The following is a 24,888-nucleotide window of genomic DNA, read 5'->3' on the forward strand; positions in this document are numbered from 1 at the left end:
GGCCTCAGCAATGGCCCCTTTCCCACAATTGTGGTCTGGGACAGTGGTGGGTGTCCATCGTGACCTCTGTATATGAAACCATGCCCCTTGGTGACTTGGTTCTTGTTTATCTGGCCTAGCATATGTGGTCCCTTGTACTCATGAATGATGGAATTTAAAAGGGGAACAAGGTGTTAATCTGGTTATTCAAACAGGATGTGATTGTTCCTGAGTAGATGGGAATAATAGCCCCTTACTACCCCACTTGGGTTTGTACCATTTCAGAAGAATCTCTGGCCTTGAGGAAGGTCAAATAGAAATTGCTAATAGTCAGCCCTTGGCTGGGAAAGGGCAGGCAACACCCTGTAGGCTAGAGAAGGTTATAAAGTGAGTTCTGCAAGCGGGGTGCACAGGGCACTTAAAACTTAAAAAGAAATTCCTTTCTTTCCACTTCCTTTTTTGACATTTTCTTTATTGAGGTGAAATTCACATAACATACAATTAACCACTTTAAAGCATACAATTCAGTGGTATTGGGTGTATTCACAGTGTTGTACAACCACCAGTTCTCTCTAGTTTAAAACTTTTTCATCACTCCATAAAAACACCCTATCCCATTAAGAGGCTGCTCCCCATTCCTCCCTTGCCCATCCCCTAAGTAACCTCTAATATTTCCATCTTCCTGCATTTGCTTAAGCTGGATATATCATACAATTGGAGTCATATAATGAGTGATCTTTTGCCACTGGCTTCTTTCACCCAAGTTGTAGCATGTTTATTTCATTCCTTTTTATGGCTGAATAATATTTCATCATATGTATATACTACAATTTGTTTATCCATTCATCCATTGATGAACTTTGGGCTTTTTCAAACATTTGGTTCTTATGAATAATGCTACATAAACATTTTTGTCTAAGTGTTTGTGTGGATATATGTTTCCATTTTCTTAGATGGAATTGCTGAGTCATATAGTAATTCTGTTTAGTTTTTTAAGGAACCATCAAATTGTTTCCATAGGGCCTGCATGCACCATTTTACATTCCCACCAGTAATGGATGAAGTTTCCAATTTCTCCACATCCTCACCAATACTTGTTATTATCTGTCTTTTCGGTTATAGTCATCCTAGTGGGTGTGAAATACAATCTCATTGGGGTTTTAAACTGCATTTCTTTAATCACCAGTGATGTTGAAAATCTTATGTGTTTATTGATCTTTTGGAAAAAATGTCTATTCAGGTCCCTTGCCAAGTTTTGTGTTGGGTTCCTTGTCTTTTTGTTGTTGAATTGTAAGATTTTAAAAAATATATTCAAGATATTAAATTCTTATCAGGTAAATGATTTGAAAATATTTTCTCCATTCTATAGTTAGCCTTTTTCACATCCTTGATAATGTCCTGTAATGAACAAAAATTTTAAATTTTTGTGAAGTCCAATTTATCTATTTTTTCTTTTGTTGCTCTTGTTTTAGGTGTCAAATCTGAAAATCCATTGCCATGCTCTGGATCATAAATATTTACCCCTATGTTTTCTTTGAATAGTTTTAGCCCTTATATTTAGGTTATTGATCAATTTTGAGTTAATTTTTGTGTGGTACGAGGTTGGAGTCCAATTTGATTTTTTTTAATGTAGCTATTCATTTGTTCCAATATCATTTGTTGAAAAGACTGTTCTTTCTGCCACTGAATGGTCTTGGTACCCTGGTTGAAAATCAATTCACCACAGAGATTTGGGTTTATTTCTGGACTTTCAATTCTATTTCATTGATCTATATGTCTATCCTGATTACTCTAGCTTGTAGTATGTTTTGAAATTGGAAGTGTGTCTTCCTGCCTTGCTTTTCTTTCTCACTATTGTTTAGGCTATTCAAGGATACTTGAGATTCCTTATAAATTTGAGGATTGGCTTTTCCATTTTTGCAAAAAAATATGCAAATTTTTATAGGGATTGCAATGAATCTGTAGATCATTTTAAGGACTATAGTCATGCACCACTTAACAATGAGGAAACATTCTGACAAATCCTTCTTTATGCCATTTCACCATTGTGAAAACATCATAGACTGCGCTTACAAAAATCTAGGTAGTGTAGCCTACTATACACGGAGGTTATATTGTATATCACCGATATATATGCAATTCATCACTGACTGAAACATCCATCACTATGCAGCACATTGGCATATTAACAATATTATGTCTTACAATCCATGAGCAGGAGCTGCCTTTCCATTTATTTAAGTCTAATTTCTTTCAGAAATATTTTGTAATTTTCAATGTATAAGCTTTCTTAACTCCTAGGCCAAATTTATTCTTTTGGATGCTATTCTAAATAGAATTGTTTTCTTAACTTCCTCTTCATTTTGTCCATTACTGGCATATAGAAACATAACTAATTTTTTTATTGATCTTATAACCTGAAACTTTATTTATTTATTAGCTCTAGTAGTTTGTGTGTGTGTGTGTCTGTGCATTCAATAGCATTAGTTTTTTGTGTGTGCATTTAATGTTAATACCATTCACTATATATAGATGTGTGTTGGCAAAAGTAGGTTTATATTTGTTCATATGGAAAATAATACAATAATTAATAAATAATAGTACAAGAATAAACTATATTTTTCATACAACTGTAAAATCTACTTTTGGCATCCCCAATAAAATCATCTATAAATATAGTTTTACTTCTTCCTAATTTGGATACCTTTGATTTCTTTCTTTTGCTTAATTGCTCTAGCTAGGACTTCCAATGTTGAATAGCAGAGGTGAAAGCAGATATTCTTATATTGTTTCTGGTCTCAAGAGGAAAACTTATAGTCTTCCACCAATTAGTATGATGTTAGCTGTGGGCTTTACATATATGTCCTTTATCACGTTAAGGAACTTGCTTTCTATTCCTAGCTTGCTAAGGGTGTTGATGTTTGTCAAATGCTTTTTCTGTGTCTATTGAAAAGATCATTTCCTCCTGTGTTCTATTAATGTGGTGTACTGCATTAGTTGATTATCTTGTTGAGTCACCCTTATATTTCTGGGATAAATCCCACTTGGTCATGGTGTATAATCCTTTTAATGTGCTGTTGGATTCAGTTTGCTGATATTTTGTTGAAGATTTTTGTGTCTGTACTCATAAAGGATACTGGTCAGTAGTTTTTTTCTTGTATCTTTGGCTTTGGTATCAAGGTAATGTTGGCCTTATAGAATGTGTTAGGAAGTGTCCCTTCCTCTTCTATTTTTGGAGGAATTTGAATAGGAGTAGTGTTAAATCTCTACATGTTTGGCAGAATTAACCAATGGACCCTGTTAGCTGGGAAGTTTTGTGCATGTGTGTGTGTGTGTGAAGAGAGAGAGAGAGAGAGAGAGAGAGAGAGAGAGAGAGAGAGAGAGAGAGAGAGAGAGAGAGAGAGAACATGAAACATGGATGTGAGACACATAGATTGGTAGCCTCCACATGTACCCTGACTGGGGCCAAGGATTGAACCTACAACCCTGGTGCGTGCCCTTGACGGGGAATCAGTGTGTGGGCCAATGTTCTAATCATTGAGCATCACTGGCCAGGGCAGTTGGGAGGTTTTTGATTACTGATTCAAACTCAGATTTTCTATTTTCTAGAGTCAGTTTTGGTAATTTCTGTGTTTCAAGGGACTTGTCCATTTCAAGACTTATCTAATTTGTTGGCACACAACTGCTTATAATATTCTCTTATAATCCTTTGAATTTTTGTAAGATTGGTCATAACATCCCTGATTTCATTTTCAATTTTAGTTATTTGTGTCTTTTTTCTTGAAGTCTAAAGATCTTTCAATTTTGTTGATCTTTTTAAAGAACCAATTATTTAATTGATTTTATTTTTTTCCCTATTTCATTTATCTCTGCTCTAATCTTTATTGTTTCCTTCCTTCTGTTGGCTTTAGGTTTAGTTTGCTCTTCTTTTTTTAGTTCTTCAACACATAAAGTTAGGGTGTTGATTTCAGAGCTTCCTTTTTTAATGCAGATGCTTACAGTTACAAATTTAACTCTGAGCACTGCTTTCACCATATCTCATAAGTTTTGGTATATTGTATTTTCATTTTCACTGATCTCAAAGCATGTTACAGTTTTTCCTAGTGCTTTTTTCTTTAACCCAATGGTTGTTTAAGAGTATGTTATTGAATTTCCTCATATTCATTTCTTTATTTTTCCTTCTCTTCTTGATTTCTAGCTGCATTCCATTTGTTCAGAGAAGATACTTGGATTCAAATCTTTTAAAACTTATTAAAAAATAAAATAAAAACAGCTTTATTGAAGTATAAACGAATAAAAAATAAAAAATAAATAAAACTTATTGAGAATTGTTTTATGGTCTAACATATTGTCTATCCTGGAGAATGTTCCATGTACACTTGAGAAGAATGTGTGCTCTGCTCTTGTTGGGTAGAATATTCTGTATATGTCTTTTAGGTCTAATTAGTTGATAGTATTGTCTTCTATTCTTTATGGAGCTATTGTCTGAGTGTTCTAGCCATTATTTAAAGTGGGATATAAAAGTCTCCACCTATTATGGTAGAACTATGTATTTCTTCTTCCAGTTCCATTAATGTTTCCTTCATATCTTTTAGAGCTGTTATTTGGTATGTATATGTTTATAATTGTTATATCTTCTTGATAAATCAATCATTTTATCAATAAAATGCCCTTTTCTATCTTCTTTATCAATTTTTTTCACTTAAAATCTATTTGCGTGGTATTATTTAGCCATCTTAATTCTTTTGGTTACTACTCTTCCCATTCTTTCACTTTTATTTTATTTGTATCTTTGCATCTAAATTGAGTCTCTTGTAAACAGGATGTAGTTAAATCATGCCTTTTTAAAACCCATGTTGCCAATATCTGTCTTTTTTAAAAGTGTCAATTTTTTTCTTTTATAATCCTCACCTAAAGACACGTTTTCACTGATTTTTAGAGAGAGAGTAAGAGAGAGAGAGAAATAGAATGATCAATGATGAGAGAGAAACATCGATTGGCTGCCTCTGGGGATCAAACCCACAACCTAGGTATGTGCCCTCACTGGGAATAGAATCCACAACCTTTTGGTGTACAGGATGATGTTCCAACAAACTGAGCTATCCGGCTGGGTTCCAATATCTGTCTTCAAATTGTTGGGTGTAATCTATTTACATTTAAAGTGATTACTTATAATTAAAGCTTTTTTTTTGCTATTGTGATATTTATTTTCTACATGTCATATCTTTTTTGTTCCACAATTCCTCTAATAATGCATTCTTTGTGTTTTTTGCATTTTTTCTAATGCACCATTTTGATTCAGTCTTCATTTCCTTTTTCTGTATGTTTTATTTATTTTCTTAGTGGTTACCATGGGGATTGTAATTAGCATCCCAAATTTATAACAACCTAGTTTGATCACTTTGGGGTTGTTTTTTTTCTTTCTCTTCCTTTTAAATAAATGGAATCTATTTCTTCCATTACAGTAAACTGTAATTTTAGAACAATTTTATGCTCATGGCAAAGTTGAGCAAAAAGTACAGTTTACATATACTCCCCGATCCCTGCCTCTCCCCAGACAGCCTCCCCTACTATCAACATCCCACACCAGAGTGGTACATTTGTTGCAATCAGTCAACCTCCATTGATACATCATTATCATCCAAAGTTCATGGTTTATATTAGAGTTCACTCTTGATATTGTCTAGTCTAAGGGTTTTGAGAAATGCACAATGAAATGCATTCATCATAATATACAGAGCAGTTTCACTGCCCTAAATATCCATCTGTGCTTCATCTAATCATCCTTTCCTCCCCACCAGCCTTGGAAACCACTGATCTTAATCACCCCTTTTTAATGAATTATAATAGACAACATTTAGTGAGCGCACATGTGCGCTAAGGACCATGCGATACACTTTTAAACAGCTTTATGAATTTCCCATTTTATAGAATAAGAATCGAGTTCAAAGAGGCTATCAGTTATCAAAGGTCACCAGTCAGAACTCAAACCAAGTTTTTCAGGCTCCAGAGACTGAGTTTTTAATACTTCACTCTACTGTCTTGATAGGATGAGGATAATGGTGACAGTGATGGTAGCAGTGGTGATGGTAATGGCAGTAATAGTGACATCTAACATTTATGTAAACAATTCTTACAATGTGCCAACCACTGTGATAAGTGCTTTATGTATTCAGTCCTCACACCAGTTCTATGAAACAGGTACTATTATTATTGCTGTTTTATAGATGAGCAAACTGAGGCTCAGAGATGTTAAATAATAATCTGCTTTAAGTGCACAGAATCTACTTAATGGAGGCTAGTTACTACATTGAAGACTTCATTGTGACCATCCATTATCTCTTTGTGGGGCTGGAGATGGTAAAGATATAGGACAAGATGTTTCCCTGTAAACCGATTAGTTGGTTGACTCTTTTTTTTTTAATCCTTCCAAAGGATATGCTTTTATTGATTTTAGAGAGAGAGAAGGGAGAGAGAGAGAGAAACATGGATATGAGAGAAACATCTATCAGTCACTTCCAATACCCACCCCAACCAGGAAATCAAACCTGCAAGCTAGGCATCGGCCCTGACTGGGAATTGAACCTCCAACCTTTTGGTGCATGGGACAATGCTCCAACCAAGTGAGCCACCCAGCCAGGGCTAGTTGGTTTGATTCCTGAAGTTCAAAATCCAGAGACTTAAACTTGTTATTTGACTCTTTCTTACATAAGGGCACATGAGGTCTGATAGCATGGCTCTCAAGGGCAGTAGACTCTGTCCTTGGCTGTCCAACCTTAGTTACTGTCTTTTTTGTCACAGGAGGACTGCCTGCCCCCAGGCTTCTGGGTACACAATTAGGGCTCAGAAATAGCCCCATAATTGGCCTCATCAGCTTTTATGGAGGCTACTGCAGGAGGGGCCTAAGTAGGCCAACACTTTAACCCAGTTACATGAGGGCAGCTGTAATCTGCTCTGAGCATATCTTGTTAAGCTCTTGGGGTTGGGGGTGGGGGGAAAGAACGTCCAAAAACTGCTTCCTGTGCCCATGTCCCTGGATCCCACTGGATTTACTTGTTCCCCTTCTGGAAGAGTTTGGCCTAAAGGCTATAAGAACCATGCTTAATTAGAGTGTCTGCCAGAACGGAGAGAAGGTTAATGGTAATTTCCAACTGCAGTGAATGTCTATGGCTTAGGCTACCCTTGGGTAAAGTGGTGCTTTTCTTTAGAAGGCCCACTAACTAAGCCTTCTTACACCTTATTGGAAGAGGTGAGAAAACCATTGTCTTCCTCTGTGTGGGCCAGACAGCTGCTCACATCAACCCAGGGAGTTTGGATCAGGCTGGACTCCTTTCCCACCCCCCTTCTCTTCTAGCTCATCTCTGGCACTGACTAGACCTGGGAGTTCCCCAGGGAAGCAGGCTGAGCTGTCTGGCCAGGCTGTGGTTGGGAAATAAAGAAACCAGAGCTGTTGAGGTCCTGGCTTGTCTGGCTCCCTCCCCAACTCTCTTTCTGGCTTCCTCCACCCTTCATCCCTCCATGTAGTTGGCATGGTAGGCTATCTTATGCAGGTGTACTCTGCCTCCTTCCTCTCATATCCCACAAACCATCTGCCTTAAGAGATAACTCAACATAGTGGGCCCCCTTTGGGTCAGCAAGCAGAAAACTTACCTGGCCTGGGTTGAAGCTGGATGTAGTGTTAAAATGAGGCTATGTGCTAAAAGTTTGTTTATAAGTTTTCCCAAAGGGGTTTTCTCTAGCCCAGTGGTGACTCTCATGGGGGAAAGAAAAGGAAAAAAGGTAACAATCGTGGAATTTAAGCGACTCTAAGATGCCTCAGGTTGTAAAATATCCACTTCTTTATGTACCAGGGAAAGAGAAAAATAAATTGCTGATTAAAGTATGTCATGCTATTGCTTATACAATGCACCCCATCACCTCTCCTCCATACCCCACCACATGGGGCCCATTAAGGCACAGTGCATGAGTGTAGTCAAAACCACAACTAACCTCTGGGCTCTGAGAACAAGCATAGCAACTATACTGTCTGAAGATAAAAACACATACATTGGACAGAACTTTATTGTTTAGAAAGCCTTCTCACACCCATATCTCACTGGGTATCTCACAGCTGCCCTGGAGTACAGAGAGATATGACTTGACACCTTGGCACCCAGGACTTAAGAGGGGACGGAAAACTGGAACTGCAGGCCCTATCTGCTGAGTCCTACCTTCATGTTTTTTCAACTATTACACTGCAACCACTATCTAGGATAAGGTACAGACAGAACTAGTGAGGGTACAAAGAAGTGGCTTTTAAATCGTTTTCCCAACAAAATTTTTTACAGATCCTCCATGTACAAAACAATAAAATTGGTTTTGTTCTGGGTGAAGCAAGGGAAAAGGCCAGAAGAACCCCCAACCATACTGCCTTCACCCATCCCTCAACCCAGCTGGCCTCTAAGGTACCTACCTCCCCAGGCTCCCTGAAGCTCTGAGGAACAATTTCCAAACCTGTGGAGAGGGGGCTTCCACTGTACTGGTAATGTTCTTTTTCTTAAGCTGGACTTAGATATTATTTTTATACCTTTTGTTATGTCTTAAAATTTTCATTAAAAAAAAACAGTGGTGGAGATGGTCAGTTCAAAGAGATGACTCACAGCTTAGAAACTTAAAAAACAACAAAAAAAGTTTTCTTTGAATTACTGGCTAGGGTGAAGCCTGGGCATCGAAACTGTCTTTAAAGCTTCTCAAGCGATTCTAATACACTGGAAAATTTATGAGCCTCTGTATGAGCGTTACCTTGTCAGCTCCAACATTCCAGAAATCTGAGGCTATGTCCTGGAGAGCCCAGGGTCTTTCTAAAAATATAATAGCAAAGGGATTGGGGGTCCTGGGAACTAGGGAAGAGGAAAACACAGCTGAAGTGACAGCAAAAGCAGGCAGTACCTCTGCTGGCCCCTTGGATAGAGAGGAGAGGCAGAAGAGACCACGGAGAACTGGTCATTTGAGCAGAGGTACAGCTGTGGATGGGTCCTTGGAAAGAAGAACACCTATATGGGTCCTGTCACCTATCAGAGATACATCAAGGAAGCATCACCCTCCTTGCTAAGACCTGCCTTGTTGTGAGATGCTGAGGCTACCAGCTGGCTGAGATGTAGAAGCTGTACAGAAGTTAGGAAGTCAGCTGTGAAGGACAAAGCCCTTTGTGTCATCCACAAGCAACAGGAGCAGCCTTCCTTACTGCCTCCCTGGGACATACTTAAACTCCTTTACCAAGCTCAGACATCCCAGATGTGCAATCTGTATGCTGGGTAAAGGCTGACTGGAAGAGGGGAAGGTACAGGCAGTAACAGACAGTCCTTGACTTTGGATTAGGCCAGCCTTGCTTGTTGCCAAAGTTAGCAAACCACATATCCTTTGAAAAAGGCATTGCATTCGTCAAATTGACATCTGTGTATCTCTGTTCCTCCACTGGCTTTGGCAAACCAGGATAAGGGAAAAATTCACTGGGGGATCAGCTAGTAATCATCTAAACCTGCTCCCTACCCATCTAAGATATAGATGATGCATTCCATAGGCTGGTGGGGCTTTTGCCATGCAAACACCAACTCTGTGTGCTCCAGGAAATGAAGGGTGACTCTGGTGGGGATGAACCTGGTGGGGATGAGCCAAGGACATAGAAAAACAGATGGATGGTTCCTTCCTCATCTTCTACCCACAGGTTTGGGGAAGATTCAGGGGGAACAGATACTGTCTCAGTTCTCTTCCACCCCTACACCGCCACCTCATCCAGGATCCCAACCTCACAGAGGCCTGCAGATAAGTAGGATGGGCCCCTTAGCAAGGAGGCCCAGAGGCTAGAGCTTGAGGTGCCTGGGCAAACAAAGACACACAGCCTGGGCAAAACTCACAAGATGGGCGATAGTTATACAGCCAAAGATTCGCCTTCAGGTGACAATATTGCCTCCCAAGATTTTGCAGCACTCCAAGATAAGATCATTGCTCAAAGATTACATTCTATGGAGAAGATCCTGTGCCAGGGGCTGGAGAATAAATAAGATCCCACCCTGCTCTCAAGAAGCTCCATGTCCACAGTGTGAGAGAACCTTAAGGAATTACACAAGAGGGGGGAAATTGCAGCCCAGGAGTGAGCAATAGGTGCTGTGGGAGCCAAATGGAGAGGAATCTAATGTGAACTGGGGCTCAGGGAAGATTGTTCACAGGAGATGACCCTTGAGCTAAGGCCTTTGGATGAGAAGAGAGAGTGGGGAGCTGATAAAACACCACAAAGAGAAAGGCAACGGAGCTGGAAATGGCAAGGCAAGAATAAATGGAGTAGGTATGCCTGGAAAAGAGGGTCTCTCCCTGAGTAATTGGGAGGGGGGTTGGGAGTGGCTGGGGATGAGGAGAGGCAGCATAGGTGTTTACAAGGCCCAGGGAAATGAGGGAGTCATGTTTGCATTTGAAAGACCATTGCCTACAGAGGGGAAAAGACTGGAACTGGAACAAAGGCAGAAGCACTAGCCCAGGGAAAAGGGAGGGCCTAGGGTCATTGGTATTTAGCTCTTTCTGAAAAGTGAGACACAGAAAGGTCATGGGCCCAACTTTTGTCCCCTCCATCTAACAGCGTCTTTTCTTCCTTCTTCCTGGGCCATCTCTAGCCTGGACCCTTGTGTCTCCCTCACCTCCCAACTTCTATGCCTTTCAGCTCTGCTTTGAGGCTTGCCAGGGTCAGGCCTGCTTGCAGCAGAAACAACAATAGGATTGACTCCTCTCTGTCATGCAGTCATGGTCTTACTTTCCCCTCTCTTGCCTTCCACATCATTTCCTGGCTCTCCGCCCATATTTCCTCCTATCTCTTTCAGGGCTGGGGCCTGTGTGCAAGGTCTGCCTAGTAACCCCAGCAGCCCAAACAGACCATGGAGTCTGGGGGTGAGTATAAAGCACAAGGGTTTTGGAGTCTAATAAACTGGCTTCACAATCCAGCTTCTCATTTATTAGTTCTGTCTGTCAGGTGGGGACAGCATTACTGGTCAACTCACCGTGCTTTTGTGGTTATCACAGGAGGTACTGTGTATGGACAGATTTAGCATCTTACCTGGCTCATGGTCATAGTTATGCTGTAAGCAGTTAGACATGAGCAAAGCAAGGACAATGGGCCAAGTACAGAAAGTCACCAAGATGGAGAGCCCCAGGTGCCTAACAATTGGCAATTAATTGTAGGGTGGGACGTCACCCCCAGGATGACTTTTCCTCCCCTAGCATATCAATAGTCAGGAGGTTTGGGCCCCCTGACCTTTCCTCCTTAGAGATAACCTCTATGCTTCAGTTTTATTTCAGCTCCAGGCCCAGCAGCATTGAATAATGACCCTTTGCCCTGGAGCACTGGAGAACGCAAACCTCCTGAAAGGACACACCTGGAGAACTTCTAAATATTCTATTAAGATCTTTCCCTGGCTCAGTTGGCTTGGCTCAGTGATTGAGCATCAACCTATGAACCAGGAGGTCGGGGTTCAATTCCTGATCAGGGCACATGCCCGGGTTGTGGGCTTGATCTCCAGTGAGGGACATGCAGGAGTCAGCTGATCAATGATTCTCTCTCATCATTAGTGTTTCTACCTCTCTCTCTCCCCCTCCCTTTCTCTCTGAAATCAATATGTATACATATACATACATATATACATATATATACATACATATATACATATACACACACATATATATTAAAGATCTTTCTCTGGGACCTCCCCTAAAATTGCCACCCTTAAAACCCTTAGGATGGAGGACCCAGTGCGCTCTCCCGCTTGGGAGCATGCCTATGCCTTTACCTTCCCTCTCCATTTCCCTCCTCATCCCAGGCACCTCACCATTAGCTTCCTTACTGCCACGCTCCAAGGGCTCTTCTTTTACCTCTATAACTTGTTTGCTAAACCCATATCTTTTAGGAATTACTTTTTCTATCTCTGTAATTTACCCAATACATCTCTTACAGTTTGGGTCTTGCTCTGAATTCTTTCCTAGCCAGAACCCAAGTACCGAGGTTGCTGAACCCAGGTTTGGTCTGACCCCCCCCCCCCCCCCCCGCCGCCCCAGTCAGACACATGGTGCTGTTCCCGTGGCCTATAACAGTTACTGCTTTGTAGATGGAGAACCTGGGGTGCAAAAGAACAAATGACTTGTCCTACCTGGTCATTTTGTGGCCCTGCCTCATTGATGGTCTGGGTGCCCAAATACTGCCCAGTGAGGACATCCACCAGCACTGAGTCCCACTTTGGCCAGCTGTGTCCCTTCTAGAAGCAGCAACGCCAGTAAAATGCCAAGGAGGGTCTCTGTCTGGTGTAAAGGCAAGCTGGGCTAATCAGACTCACCATGGGCTGGTCGGTGGGTAGCCTTGGACAGGCAGGTCTGACTGTTCCCAAAGTATAGGGTTATCTCATTCACTTCTCCCCATAGGCCTTTCTGACCTGTGCTGGGCACAGGCCTGTGTTGAGTGCTAGCTCAGAGCCAGTCCTCAGGGAACTTGGGATGAGTGAGCCTCAGCATGTTGACTTCAAAGTCGCCTTCTCTAATTCAGTCATCCAGCCTGGCCCCATGCACCATGGGCGCAATGAACCCAGCAGATGTCCCCAGCAGACAAGCTCTGCTAAGAGCAAAAGACTCCCTGGGTCCCTGGCAGCCCTGGTGGAAGCAGGCAGCATGTGGGAATTTAAGGCCACACATCCTGCCACACAGATCCCAGGGCAAAGCTGTGCTGAGAGCGCTAGCTGCCCTTTGGTGGTCCCCTCCATGGTGTGTGTGACTAACAGCCTCTTTTGTCTACTTTTCAAAGCAGAGGGCCTTCTGAGAGGGTTCTGGGAAGCAAGGCCAAGACTCCTGGGTTCTCATAAATCTTTTAATAACAGTAAATGAAGAAAACATTGTAACAGCAAGTCCAATGGTGAGGGTTCCTTTCCATTCAGGGGTCTTCAACAATAAAAACACCTAAGACTAAAATGCAGAATGCCAAGTACACAAATTAATGACTATTTATTTCCAAAGGTGATTGCAGAAACCATTTCAGTACAATCAAAAGGTTATAGAAAACTGGGAAAACATGTTACAAAATGCCCCAAGAGGTGAGCAAACTGGTGGGGGCACAGAGCACCCAAGAACCAGCTTAGAAAAAATACTCACCCTGCTGCTGTTTAAAGGGATCAGAAAGACTGGTCCTAAAGGGAGTCACAGAGGAGAAGGAGTGACGACAGGGATGGTCTGCCCAGTGCATAGCAATCTGTCTTGGGAATGAGGAAGGATGGGGGAAGGGGGGCAGTAAGAGGGAAAGAGTCATTTGCCAATTTTCTGGCAGAAATAATTACAGATCAGACTATCTTATTCTCTGTACCACAATAACACCAATATAAATGAAGAATTCTTTAAAATATAATACAAAACTGACACCAAAAGAAAGCAAGTTTCCAAAACAAGAGCTTTGCTTAAAATGACTTTTGTTTTGTTTCGTGCCACTCAGTAGCAATCCACTGTACAAAAATGTCACAGACAAGATCAACAACAAATGACTAGGTTTTCCTGAGCACGAAGTGGCTCAGTCTATATACAGAAGAGGAAGGCTCACTCCCTGTCAGGACTCTACCCATCATCCAGAGGGCAGGCAGGGCATGCAGCAGGAAGGCCCCTTCTCAGTCCGGGGCCTTGACAAGAAGCACGAGAGGGCCTGTGGGACCCCCTCTCTTATGCCTGCTCCAGATTTACCAAAACCAGCACTGCATCTGCATCTTACCCTGCATCTACTCTTCTTTTCTCCTCCAATACCGCCTCTTCAGTCTTCCAAAGAGAACAGATGAATCTGGATCAACATCTACAAATCCAGGGAAGTCTTTTTGGCCAAGGGAGCAGGAGGAAGGGCCTTCTTTCACCCACTGAGCCATCCAGATTACTTCCAGGGCACCACCCAGTCCCAACAGTGCCAGGAGACCTGCTGACAAATTGTCATTTGTGGGGAGCTGTGCCCACTCCCCAAAACATTGAATTATCAATGAGCACAAATAGCAAAGCTCTGGCTGAGGCTGTGGCAAGAGAGATGATCTGATACCTAGACTTGTGGTACTAGATCAGCCGTGGGCAAACTACGGCCCGCGGGCCGGATCCGCCCCGTTTGAAATGAATAAAACTATTGAAAAAAAAGACCGTACCCTTTTATGTAATGATGTTTACTTTGAATTTATATTAGTTCACACAAACACTCCATCCATGCTTTTGTTCCGGCCCTCCGGTCCAGTTTAAGAATCCATTGTGGCCCTCGAGTCAAAAAGTTTGCCCACCCCTGTACTAGATGGTAAAGTGTGCCGACCACCCCATGTATCCCAACCACCCTGCAAGCAGCTTCTGTGAATTCTGGAAAGTTCAAGGATAAAGAGAGAATATTGACTTGGGGAAACTGAGTCTGTACTTTTCTCACAGCGCACAGAGGTATGCATCACTGGGAAGAAGATGGGCCAGATCATCTTTGGTGTACAAAACCAAATTCTGAGACCACAAGCAGACGGTCCATATTTCTGCTATTACGAGCTGATGCCACAAGTTGAGCAGCTGACCAGACTGTTTTCACTGGCCCAGATTCTTGGCCAAGGCTACCCAGGGGCTTGAGGGAACACTCACTTCTCTTCTTAGGGCTGTTTTAAAAGAAACTGTCCACTTCTACAGACACTCTCTCAGACACACACCAAGCTCTCACACACTGGCTAATGACATATGGAAACTTGGCTAGGGTGGTTGGGAAACCTCCTTGGCACTGAAAGGAAAGCTCTGGGGAGGAGCTAGGCAGCCTGGTCCCACTGGGAAGGGCGCCACCCTCTAGGCAGGCTGCTGTGGTTCTGGTCAGGTTACCTTTAAGAGTGAGGTACAGACCAATTCAGGTGCATGCTGCCCCCTAACACCTCAAACACAATCCCAGGCTCCCTGGGGAACCTCTGGACTAGGCTCACTCTCTTCCTTCTACCTACATGTTTTTGAGCCAACCTGGCCCCCAGAAACCCTGCATCTCCCCTTCACTTCCTCCTTCCCCTGACAAGGTGTATCTGTCTCTGGCCTGGCCGGAGCAGGCACATGACTTTCACTCTCTTCTTCCAAGCAGCAGAAAATGCCAGCTAGATCGGGACAGTGAGTTGTAGCCAGGGCAAAGGCCAGCTTTTAGAAGCATGCCAATGCAAGGAAAGCTCAGGCTGACTGGCAACCTGTGCCATGCCACACAGACAGAGAGAAAGAGAGCTCATTCAGAGTCACTTATGCCACTGTGGTCAGCTGAGGTACATCACCTGCCTACAAAGATTCCATGTACTGGTAGGGGACAGGACAGGCCCTCAAGGGCTCCACCCATGACCTCCTTCCAACTTTTTCTTTTGTGAAGAGGCCGAGGGGCACTGGGGCCTTGCACATTTCCTCATCAGCCCAGTCTACACACAGCAGCTTGATGGTGGGCAAGGAAAATCAAGCCAATCAAAAGGTGCCTCTTCTGGAAGGCAACCCTAGGGTGAGAGACACTAAGAAAAACTTGGCCAAGCCCGCAAAGACAGCAGAAAATGAAGATTACATGTCATGAGGAGCTCGTGGGAACTGAGAGTACCCAGTTTTCTGCCTCCTGTTCCCCCAACCCCTGGAGACTGATCACCTCAGTGCCAGCAGGCCTCTGTGAAAGGGTGGTCCATGATTGCTTCCCTGGGCCTTACCTTACTCAGAGACTCTCCTACATTCTACTGCCTCCTGTAGGTCCATTTGCGAAAATCATGATCACTGAGTCACTGAAGCTCAATCTACATCTAATACAGGAACACCTAAATTTTTGGAACAGGCCCAGAGCAAATGGGTTGCCTAGAGGGGGAGATGGGAGGGGAGGCTCACCAGAGGAAGTCATTAAACCATCTTTTCTGTGTGGTTTTTTTTTTTTTTTAATGTTTTTAAAATTTATTTTTTGAGAGAGAGAGGAAGGGTGGGAAAGAGAGAAACATGGATCAGCTGCCTCCTGCACGCCCCCTACTGGGGATCAAGCCTGCAAACTGGGCATATGCCCTGAATGGGAATCAAACCTCTTGGTGCATGGGACAAAGCTCAACCAACGGAGCCACACCAGCCAGGGTTCTTTTCTGTTCTTAAGCAAATCTGTTCTTAGTATGAGCTAACAAGCAATCAGCAAAAGCCAAGCTACTGCCTCCCTTTTTGAGATCCATGCATGACTGAGCTCAAGTCTTTCAACGAAAGGTCTTCATTTGGAGCACGTGAATCTCCACCCCTGGGGACTTGATTCCTTGATACCTCCCTTTCAAACTAGACATGGGCTTTAGGGTGGGGAGCGTGTGATGACTCCCAAGCTAAACAATTCAGCACTGAGTCTGGCTACAGTGACAACATCTGGACCTAGGGAAACAATACCAGCAGGATCTGTATCTTCCCCAAACCTGGATGCTGACATATCCTGTAAGACCACAAAATATATTGACAAGAGCCCCTCTAGAGATAAGCCCTGATGCAAGGATTCTCCAAACTCAAACACCCTAAAACAAATGAGCAAGCAAATAAACAAAAGGCAAAAGGCAAAAAACAAACAAACAAAAACAAAACACACACCAAAAAAACCCTACAAAAAACAACAACAACTCTAGCTCATCCTTCCCTGAAGCTGCCTTTGAAAAGAGAGAGAGAAAAAAAAATTAAGGGGCACTCAATATTAAAGAGGAATCTATTATCAATACTAAACTAAACTGGAGCATATGATTCAAATCACTATTTTCTCAAGTTACCACTTCTGCTGATTAATTTCTATGCTCACTTCTGATTGGAATATGGGTCAGTTCTCAGCTCCACTGGCAGAATGTACCCAGGGTCCTGATTAGTATTAGTTGTGGACATTTTAACCTTGTTCACTTTGGATTTGCCACTGCAACAGCTCTCTATCCTCCTCAATGGAATCAAACCTTTGGGCTGGGTAGTGCCCCACCTCCCATTGCAGGCAGCCTCCTGGAGAATGTGGCTGGTTGGCTGCTTGCTTTGAGTCATGGGACACCAATGGGAAGAATCTGGCCAGTTCTATTTTGGCCATGAGCTGGGAAGTCCCTTGGCTCTTGGCTTGCCGCTGGTATAGAAACAAGGCCTCAATCCCCTTATGGTGGGGGCTATGCTGGAGACAAAAGGGGACCCCAGCATAAATCTGTAGGTCCCTGGCAGTGGAGAAATGAATTGCAACCAATCTCATCACTGCGATGCCAAAAGTGCTACTGCTTGTTGTTCCCTTTATCCTCAACCAGCTGTTGTTAAAGCACCAACAAGCAGTGAAAGCTACTGACTACCGTCTCTCCATATAAGGCCACTAGGAGCAGGGAGAAAGAGCAAAGGGGAGGAGGACAAATCCAGCTGTCAGCACTATACCTCAGGTTCCAGGTGACATCCTGGGAGGAAGAGCTGGGGAAGGAAGAGTGGTGGAAGAAAGGGACAGAGAGGAGGAAAAAGGAAATACACCAAATATCCTACTGCCCTCTCCCATGATTTCATTAAGAACTGGGTGTTCTCCAAGTCAAGTCAGGACTTGTTTCCTCAGGGAGAAAAAAAAAGCACCTTCAGTCTATTTTTTTGGCTGGAAGCCGGAGCAAATCCAGCAGATATTTACACAAGGGCCCAACCATGTATGAGAACAGGATGACCAGCTTCCCGTGGGTCATGGTCATGAGAGTCTGGTGTCCCGAGGCCCAGATGCGATACCAGGGGCCGTAGAATGGGTCTGAGATGGCCGGACACAGCATGTTGTTCAAATTCACTTCGGTGACCTGCAGGGACAAGGGAGGTAGAGTGAGCGTTTACCATCCTTAGGCTTTCTCTGGCTTCTGCCAGTTCAGCCATCTCTACCTAAAGGGGGACTAGACAAGTAGGGATTGACAAATCCCCACCTGTTCATAAACGGGATTTTTCTCCCCTAGGTTTTAGGAGTGGGTCAAGGCTAGAGCCCACAGGAGGTGACGGGGAAGGCCATCCACTGGAAAAGCTGCTTGGTTTTGCTCCACCTTGCCTTCTAGGTTGAGTGTAGGGCCCGTTGCTATTCCTAAGCATCCACTATGTGCCTAGTTCCTGGAGACGTGTTATGGGAGAAAAGAACAGTCAATGGCATGGTCCCTGCCTCCACATAACTGGCAACCAATCAAGTTGGGGTGATCAATTTGCCATATTTGACCTCAGACCAGACGGAGCTCACCGGGTGTTCCCCACCAGGAGATCTGCAGAGTGTACAAAATGGGGGCCAAGTCTTCAGGGATGATTTCATGAAGGAAGTGGCACCTGAATGGACTCATGAAGGATGGATGGGTGTCATGGCAAGAAATGGAGTAAGCAGAGCCTTCCTTGTAGGAGGCATGGCCTAAGCTAGTCCCGGAAGTGGGACTGAGTATGGTGACATGAGGACACTGACTTCTCTGGAATCAAGGAGACTCAGTAGAGAGCAGTATGAATAAGGGTGTGAAGATCATATTACTTTATTCCTATTGTGCATGAAGCATTCACACCTTCAGCCAGGAGTGCAAACCACACTCCAAAGTAAACCAGAGCAGAATAATATGCCAGGGTGGGGAAGAGAAGGTAACTGCTTCTACAAAGGCACTGGTGACATCGGTTACATGCCCTAAACCTGCCAGGTCCCAAAAGGCTCCACAAGGAAAATGCTACATTACTGCCACTCACACACAAAACCAGACATGCCACTCCTGCCCCAAGGACGCCACAGCACCTTCCTTCCAAAGCCCTTCAAGCCCATTCACATTAAAGAGAAGTCCTCACCATCTGTTAGGGAGGCTGGGGTTTTGTACCATGTCACAGAGGGGTGGAGACCTCTCCACCCTTGAGAATGAAGTGACTTACCCAGAGCAGTGGCAGAGCTGGGACTTGAACTTGGGTCTCCTGACCCCCAGCCCCAGCCCTGAGCTCCTTACATTCACTTTGCCATCAACAGACAACCATGCAGTCAGCAATCATGAGCTCTGGGTAACTCAACTACTGAGTCTAGCTATCATCCACACTCCAGACAGGTTTGAACAGCCCAGAATGCCACAGGGGTCCCCCAACATTGCACTTCCGCTGACCACATATCTCAAGGTCTGGGAATAGGCTCAAAAGCCTACCCAGGCCCCGAGTGAGGGTTAGGGTCCTCCTCCCCATGGGATCCACAGCAAACTACTTTCCAATTGCAGCTCACTGTTTCCAACCCAAGTGGCCAGGAGTAAAAGGCGGCATCCTTGCCTCCGGATGTATGAAAGAAACAGCCAATACTAAAGGATTCAGAAAACTCTTTAGAGAAGCCAAGGCTATAGATCATAAATCAGTAACCCAGACACAACAATCTGACATCTTGGCCTTTGGCATCTTGTATTTTTAAAACAAAACGATACACCAGCGCCAACCAGGATTATCAAGATTTATGGAGAACTTCAAACAGAGGGGATAGAAGGGGATAGAACCGAACTTACCAGGCCCAAGATCTGTAAGATGCTGAAGTGATAAAAGAACATGAGGCCAGTTGAGAGAAGGGCCCACCGGAAACTGCTGAGGGGCTCTGGGGTGTAAGCACCTGGAAGAAAAGGGGAGATGGTGAGATAGCTGGGTTGGTGACCCACTTCTCCTCCTTTGCCCCATGAGGTGCAGGTGCTGAGGCCACAGCTGCTGCCTGCCGATTACCTCCTTTCACTCCTCGGTGACAGCTACCTAAGAGACAGCCCTGCTATCTGGGTACTCCAATCAGCCCCCTCCCAACCTCTGTTCTGCCAACCTCTGTAATGCTGGGGCCATTACAAAGAGAGGGCTTTTATTTATTGTAAAAGTAATAAAATAAAATAAAAATGTAACTAGAATTGAAATATGCTATAAGTGCAAAATACGCAGATTTTGCATATGAAAAATGTAAAATAGCTTAATTTTTATATTGAATACATGTTGAAATAATATTTTGAATATATTGAGTTAAATAAGACATCATTACATTTAATTTTTAAAAGTAATACGAGCTCATTAAAAGAAATTTAGAAAATGTTAAAAGAAGAAACATTTGGAGGAAAAGAAGAAAAACATCCTCAGCACTCAGTTACCCAAATGCAGCTACTGCTAACCTGAGGGGGTGTCTCCTTGGTTCTTTTCTCTGTGCTTTAGAGGTTCCTTTTCTTTTCTTTCTTTTTAAATTACTAATTGTTACACACACACACACACACACACACACACACACACACACACACACACACACACTGAGTGGCCAGATTATTATGACCACCTGATGTTTGTAGGCAAATTAGCTATAATTTCACGCTGAAGTTGCTAGAGGGCCAGACCATTATAAATAGGGAAGCAGGTTGTTTACCACGGCAGTGGAAGTGATTTTTTTCTGAGGATATGGGTAAATAACACGATTTAACAGCTCTTGAATGTGGGATATATATTATTATGAGTGGCTAGCTAGATTATTATGACCACCCCAGCAATACTTCGTTGGGCCACCTTTTGCCTTCAGTACTGTGGCGATTCTCCTTGGCATTGACTCCACCAGATGTTGAAAGGTGATGCGAGGAATCTGACACCATGCCTGATGAATAGCACTGCCCAGTTCTGTGAGATTTGATGGTTGTGGAACCAGTTGCCTAATGGCTCTTTTGACTGCATTCCACAAATGCTCAATTGGATTGAGATCTGGTGATTGTGGGGGCCACCTAAGCAAGGTAAAGTCTCCCTCATGTTCTTGAAACCACTCCTGCACAATACGAGCACCGTGGCATGGAGCATTGTCTTGTTGGAAGAAGCAATCTCCACTGGGACGCGCCATCAATATGATAGGATGAACCTGATCAGCAACGATACTTAGGTATGTTGTGCTATTCAGACGTTGTTCCACACAAATTAAAGGGCCCAAATCATGCCAGGAAAACATGCCCCAAACCATAACACTGCCCCCACCAGCTTGAAGGGTTGTACTCATGCATGTGGGGTGCATGCTTTCATGCTGTTTCTGCCAAATTCTCACTCTGCCATCTGCATGATGCAACTGGAAATGAGATTCATCAGACCACATGACTTTTTTTCAATGCTCGACTGTCCAATCCTTGTGTTCCTGTGCAAACTGGAGACATTTTATCTTGGTAACTGCAGACAGCAAAGGTGTTTGAACAGGCCTTCAGCTTCCATATCCCATAAGATGCAATGTATGGCTAATTTGCCTACAAACGTCAGGTGGTCATAATAATCCGGCCACTCACATTCAAATATATCCCACATTCAAAGGCTGTTAAATCGTGTTGTTTACCCATATCTTCAGAAAAAATCACTTCTACTGTCCTGGTAAACAACCTGCTTCCCTATTTATAATGGTCTGGCCCTCTAGCAACTTCAGCATGAAATTATAGCTAATTTGCCTACAAATGTCAAGTGGTCATAATAATCTGGCCACTCAGTGTGTGTGTGTGTGTGTGTGTGTGTGTGTGTGTGTGTGTGTATCTCCTTTATTTCCACATTTATTTTAATCACTCCCTAATGTTTCAGAAGAGAAATGTCATTTATTGGGTATGGCATGGTGGTTGAGAATATAAACTTTGATGTCAGACAGATTTGGTTTTAAATCTGGATTCTACCACTTACTGGCTGTGTGACCCTGAAAAAGTTGTTTAAACTCCCCAAATTTCAGTTGAGTTTTCTCTAAAATGGGGATAACAGTCCTACCTCCTTCGTAAAGTTGTTGTGAGGAGTAAAAGACATAATAAATTGAGAGCTATTAGAATGAGATCTGTTACAATGTAAATGTGTTAGATGCTATAATTATCACACCATTATTATTACTCAAATAACTAAAGAATATGCCACATCCAGTGGTTGTGCCATATCCCAACTGCTAGACAACTCCTTCTCCTGGTACACAAAGAATGATATCTTTCCCCTCTATGTCACTAAGAACCACCATCTCAGTAGGCTTAGATGTATTCCATAGCTTGCAGGGCAGGGGTATGGTTTAGAGAACGTTGTGTCACCCTGAATGGAGACTTGGAGGGAAGTGGTCCAGAATGAAAGGAACCTGGAATCCTCTACCACAAGCAAGTAGGTGGAAACATTACATCCTGGAGTAGTATTTTCCCAAGTAAGTCTTATACTGATTCATCCTTTCATCCATCGGTTATTAGCAGCTATTATATTCTAAGCCTTGTGCCAAACTTTGGGGATAGGAAGATAAAAAAGAAAGGCTCCCTGCAATCTCAGACTCACAGTCTGGCAGGGGAGGAAGACAAGGCAGTCAACCATCATAAACCAATATGATGGGTACGGTGACCAAGGTCTGCACGACATAGTGTTATGGAAGACCAGAACTCTGCTTTGGGGGAAAGGTGTGGAAACAAGAACTACTTCTTGGTTCAGTGGGCACAGAGTCCTTAAGGGCAAATGGGATTTAAGAAGGGGCCTGGGTATGCCAAAGCAGCAGCCTACACTAAGGCAGATGTGGGTGGGGAGCCACACAATTCAGAGAACAATGGGTAAGAGCTGGGACCACAGAGAAGAGTGTGCTGGGGTAGTGAACTGAAGTAAGACTTAAGAGGTTAGCAGAGCTGGTCTGTTCCAAGCTGGGCCATGTAGGACTTTAGGAGCCAGGCTGAGGGCTTTGGGCTCCATCCTAGGCTGCAGGGTCATGAGCCCAAATGCCTCAAGTCTCTGGCAGGTAACTGGGAGCAGGGGAGTGGCCAGGGACAAAGAGGTATTAGGGATTCTGGAGACTGGCCAACTGGAAAGCCCATGCCCTTTCTAAAGAGGGCAACCACCACTCAGTTCCAGCCAATCACTGCCCTGTAAGGATGTGGGCCCAAAATTGCCAGGTTTTTTTTTTTTTCCCCCACTTTCTCAAGAGAAGCCAGAAATTTGAACTTTCATGTGGAATTTCCTGATTTCTAAATGTTGGCAAATACTTAAAAATGTTTTAAGCAAGCTCAATGGACCAAACAAAACATGTCTTCTTAGATGGATTTCAGCCCACAGGTGGCCAGCTTAGCGCTCTGCTGCAGAGCCATAGAAAACAGTGGAAGCTTTGAAGCTGGAAAGTGATTCGATCAAACATTTACTTGAAAAAGATCACCCTGGCCTACTCATATGTGGGGGATGGCCTGGAACAGAGGCTGGGAGACTGATAAGGAGACTGCTGCATGAACCCGAAGAGGGAAAAGGATGGATGGCCTTCAAACATAATAGCAGTGGGGCTGGAGAAAAGTGGAGGAAAATCACTAGGAAGTGGTGGAAGATTGGATGTTAGGAGGAAGGGTGAGGAAGGATCTAGGAAGCTTGGAAGGCTTCTAGTTTGGGCATCATTGGGTTGACAGTGCCATTTATTGTGATGGAAAAGAAAGGGAAAAGCAGATTGGAGAGAAGGTAGGGAAACGATGAGGCCAATTTTGGGCATGTTGAAATTGAAGTGTCTGTGGAATATCACAGTGGAAATATCTCTGGATACCTGGATGCACTGTAAAAACTACAGTGTGATGGGTGACTGTGGGCACCGGATCCTGGCAGACACAGGTTTTCATATTCTGGCTCTTGTCACTTATTAACTCCAGGCCTTGAGCAAGCCTCAATATCACTCATCTGTAAAATGGGGTACCACTGCCTAATTCACAAGGTTCTTGGATAGATGAGATAATTTAAGTAATGATTGTAGTGTCAAATCTGGAATTTGAAAAATGCTGATTATTTTTATTATTACAGGCATATCTCAGAGATATTGCAGGTTTGGTTCCAGACCACTGCAGAAAAGTGAGCCACACATTTTCTTTGTTTCAGTACATATAAAAGTTATGTTTCCATTATATTGTAGTCTATTAAGTATGCAATAGCATTATATCTTTCAAAAAACAAATGTACAGCCTTAGCTGGTTTGGCTCAGTGGATAGAGTGTCGGCCTGTGGACTGAAGAGTCCCAGGTTCAGTTCCGGTCAAGGGCACTTAGTGGGTTGCAGGCTGGATCCCCAGTAGGGGGTGTGCAGGAGGCAACTGATCAATGATTCTCTCTCATCATTGATGTTTCTATCTCTTTCCCTCTCCTTTCCTCTCTAAAATCAATAAAAATATATTTAAAAAAACAGTGTACATACCTTAATTTATAAAAAATGCTAACCATTGTCTGAGCCTTCAATGAATTGTAATTTTTTTGCTGGTTGAGGGCCTTGCCTTGATGTTGAAAACACAATATCTGTGAAGCTCAATAAAGCGAGGTATGGCTGTATGTGAATCACAAATTCAGTAAAGAGGATGGGGCTGAACATCCAGTTATAGGTGTCATCAGTACATAATGGTAACTGAAGTCACAGGAGTGCACGTAGACCAAGAGAGGAAGAAAGCTGGAAGCAGAATACCAAGGAACACCATGGGGTGGGGTGGGGGTGGAGGGCAGAAGATAAGTGAGATGAGGTGACTAAAGCCAAGTTGGGTCTTCTCGGGGAGCAGCTCAGCCTTGCTCTCTGACAACAGGCAGGCTCACAGAACATCTGAGTTTGAAGGCCCTTTGAAGGTATCAAATTCATCCCTCCATTGTATAGATGAAGAAACTTTGGATGAGAGATGTGCAGCACATCAGCCAAAGTCACAGTTGCAGAGCACTGGGCTCTCAGACACTTCCAGGGGACTCACTGCTCAATGCCCATTGCCACTTGTCCAGACCGCCATCACCAAGTTGCACCATTTCTTTCCTTGTCTGTCTGTCTAGATGAGAGTGCCTTGGGGTCGAGGACCATGTGGGACTCATATTTGTGTTCCTAGCAACTAGCATAGTGCTTGGTTTGTGAAAAGACATTGAGCTATGCACTTATGCTTCGTGTACTTTCTCATCTGCTAAATGGGTGGGAATTGGGCACTATATTGTCACTCTGGCTGCTGTAGATGTAAAAGGGG

At 43.4% G+C, this 24,888-nt stretch overlaps 1 protein-coding gene across 13 annotated transcripts in view; it reads right to left on the bottom strand.

The window, feature by feature from the left end:
• Positions 1–12,961: 12,961 nt before the first annotated feature.
• TMEM164 (transmembrane protein 164) overlaps positions 12,962–24,888 on the bottom strand; it is a 217,019-nt gene continuing 205,092 nt past the window's right edge. For 12 of the 13 annotated variants that reach the window (XM_059679725.1, XM_059679718.1, XM_059679731.1 and 9 more), the window contains 2 exons: positions 19,458–19,558; positions 12,962–17,771 (listed from right to left, as the gene is read on the bottom strand). In XM_059679725.1, coding sequence (XP_059535708.1) covers positions 17,565–17,771; positions 19,458–19,558 — 308 coding nt within the window. In that variant the 3' untranslated portion in view covers positions 12,962–17,564. The remainder of the gene's footprint in view (positions 17,772–19,457; positions 19,559–24,888) is intronic. The other variant, XM_059679719.1, reaches the window with a different exon arrangement.

This window comes from Myotis daubentonii, chromosome X (assembly GCF_963259705.1).
Source record: "Myotis daubentonii chromosome X, mMyoDau2.1, whole genome shotgun sequence".
Taxonomy (NCBI): Eukaryota; Metazoa; Chordata; class Mammalia; order Chiroptera; family Vespertilionidae; genus Myotis; species Myotis daubentonii.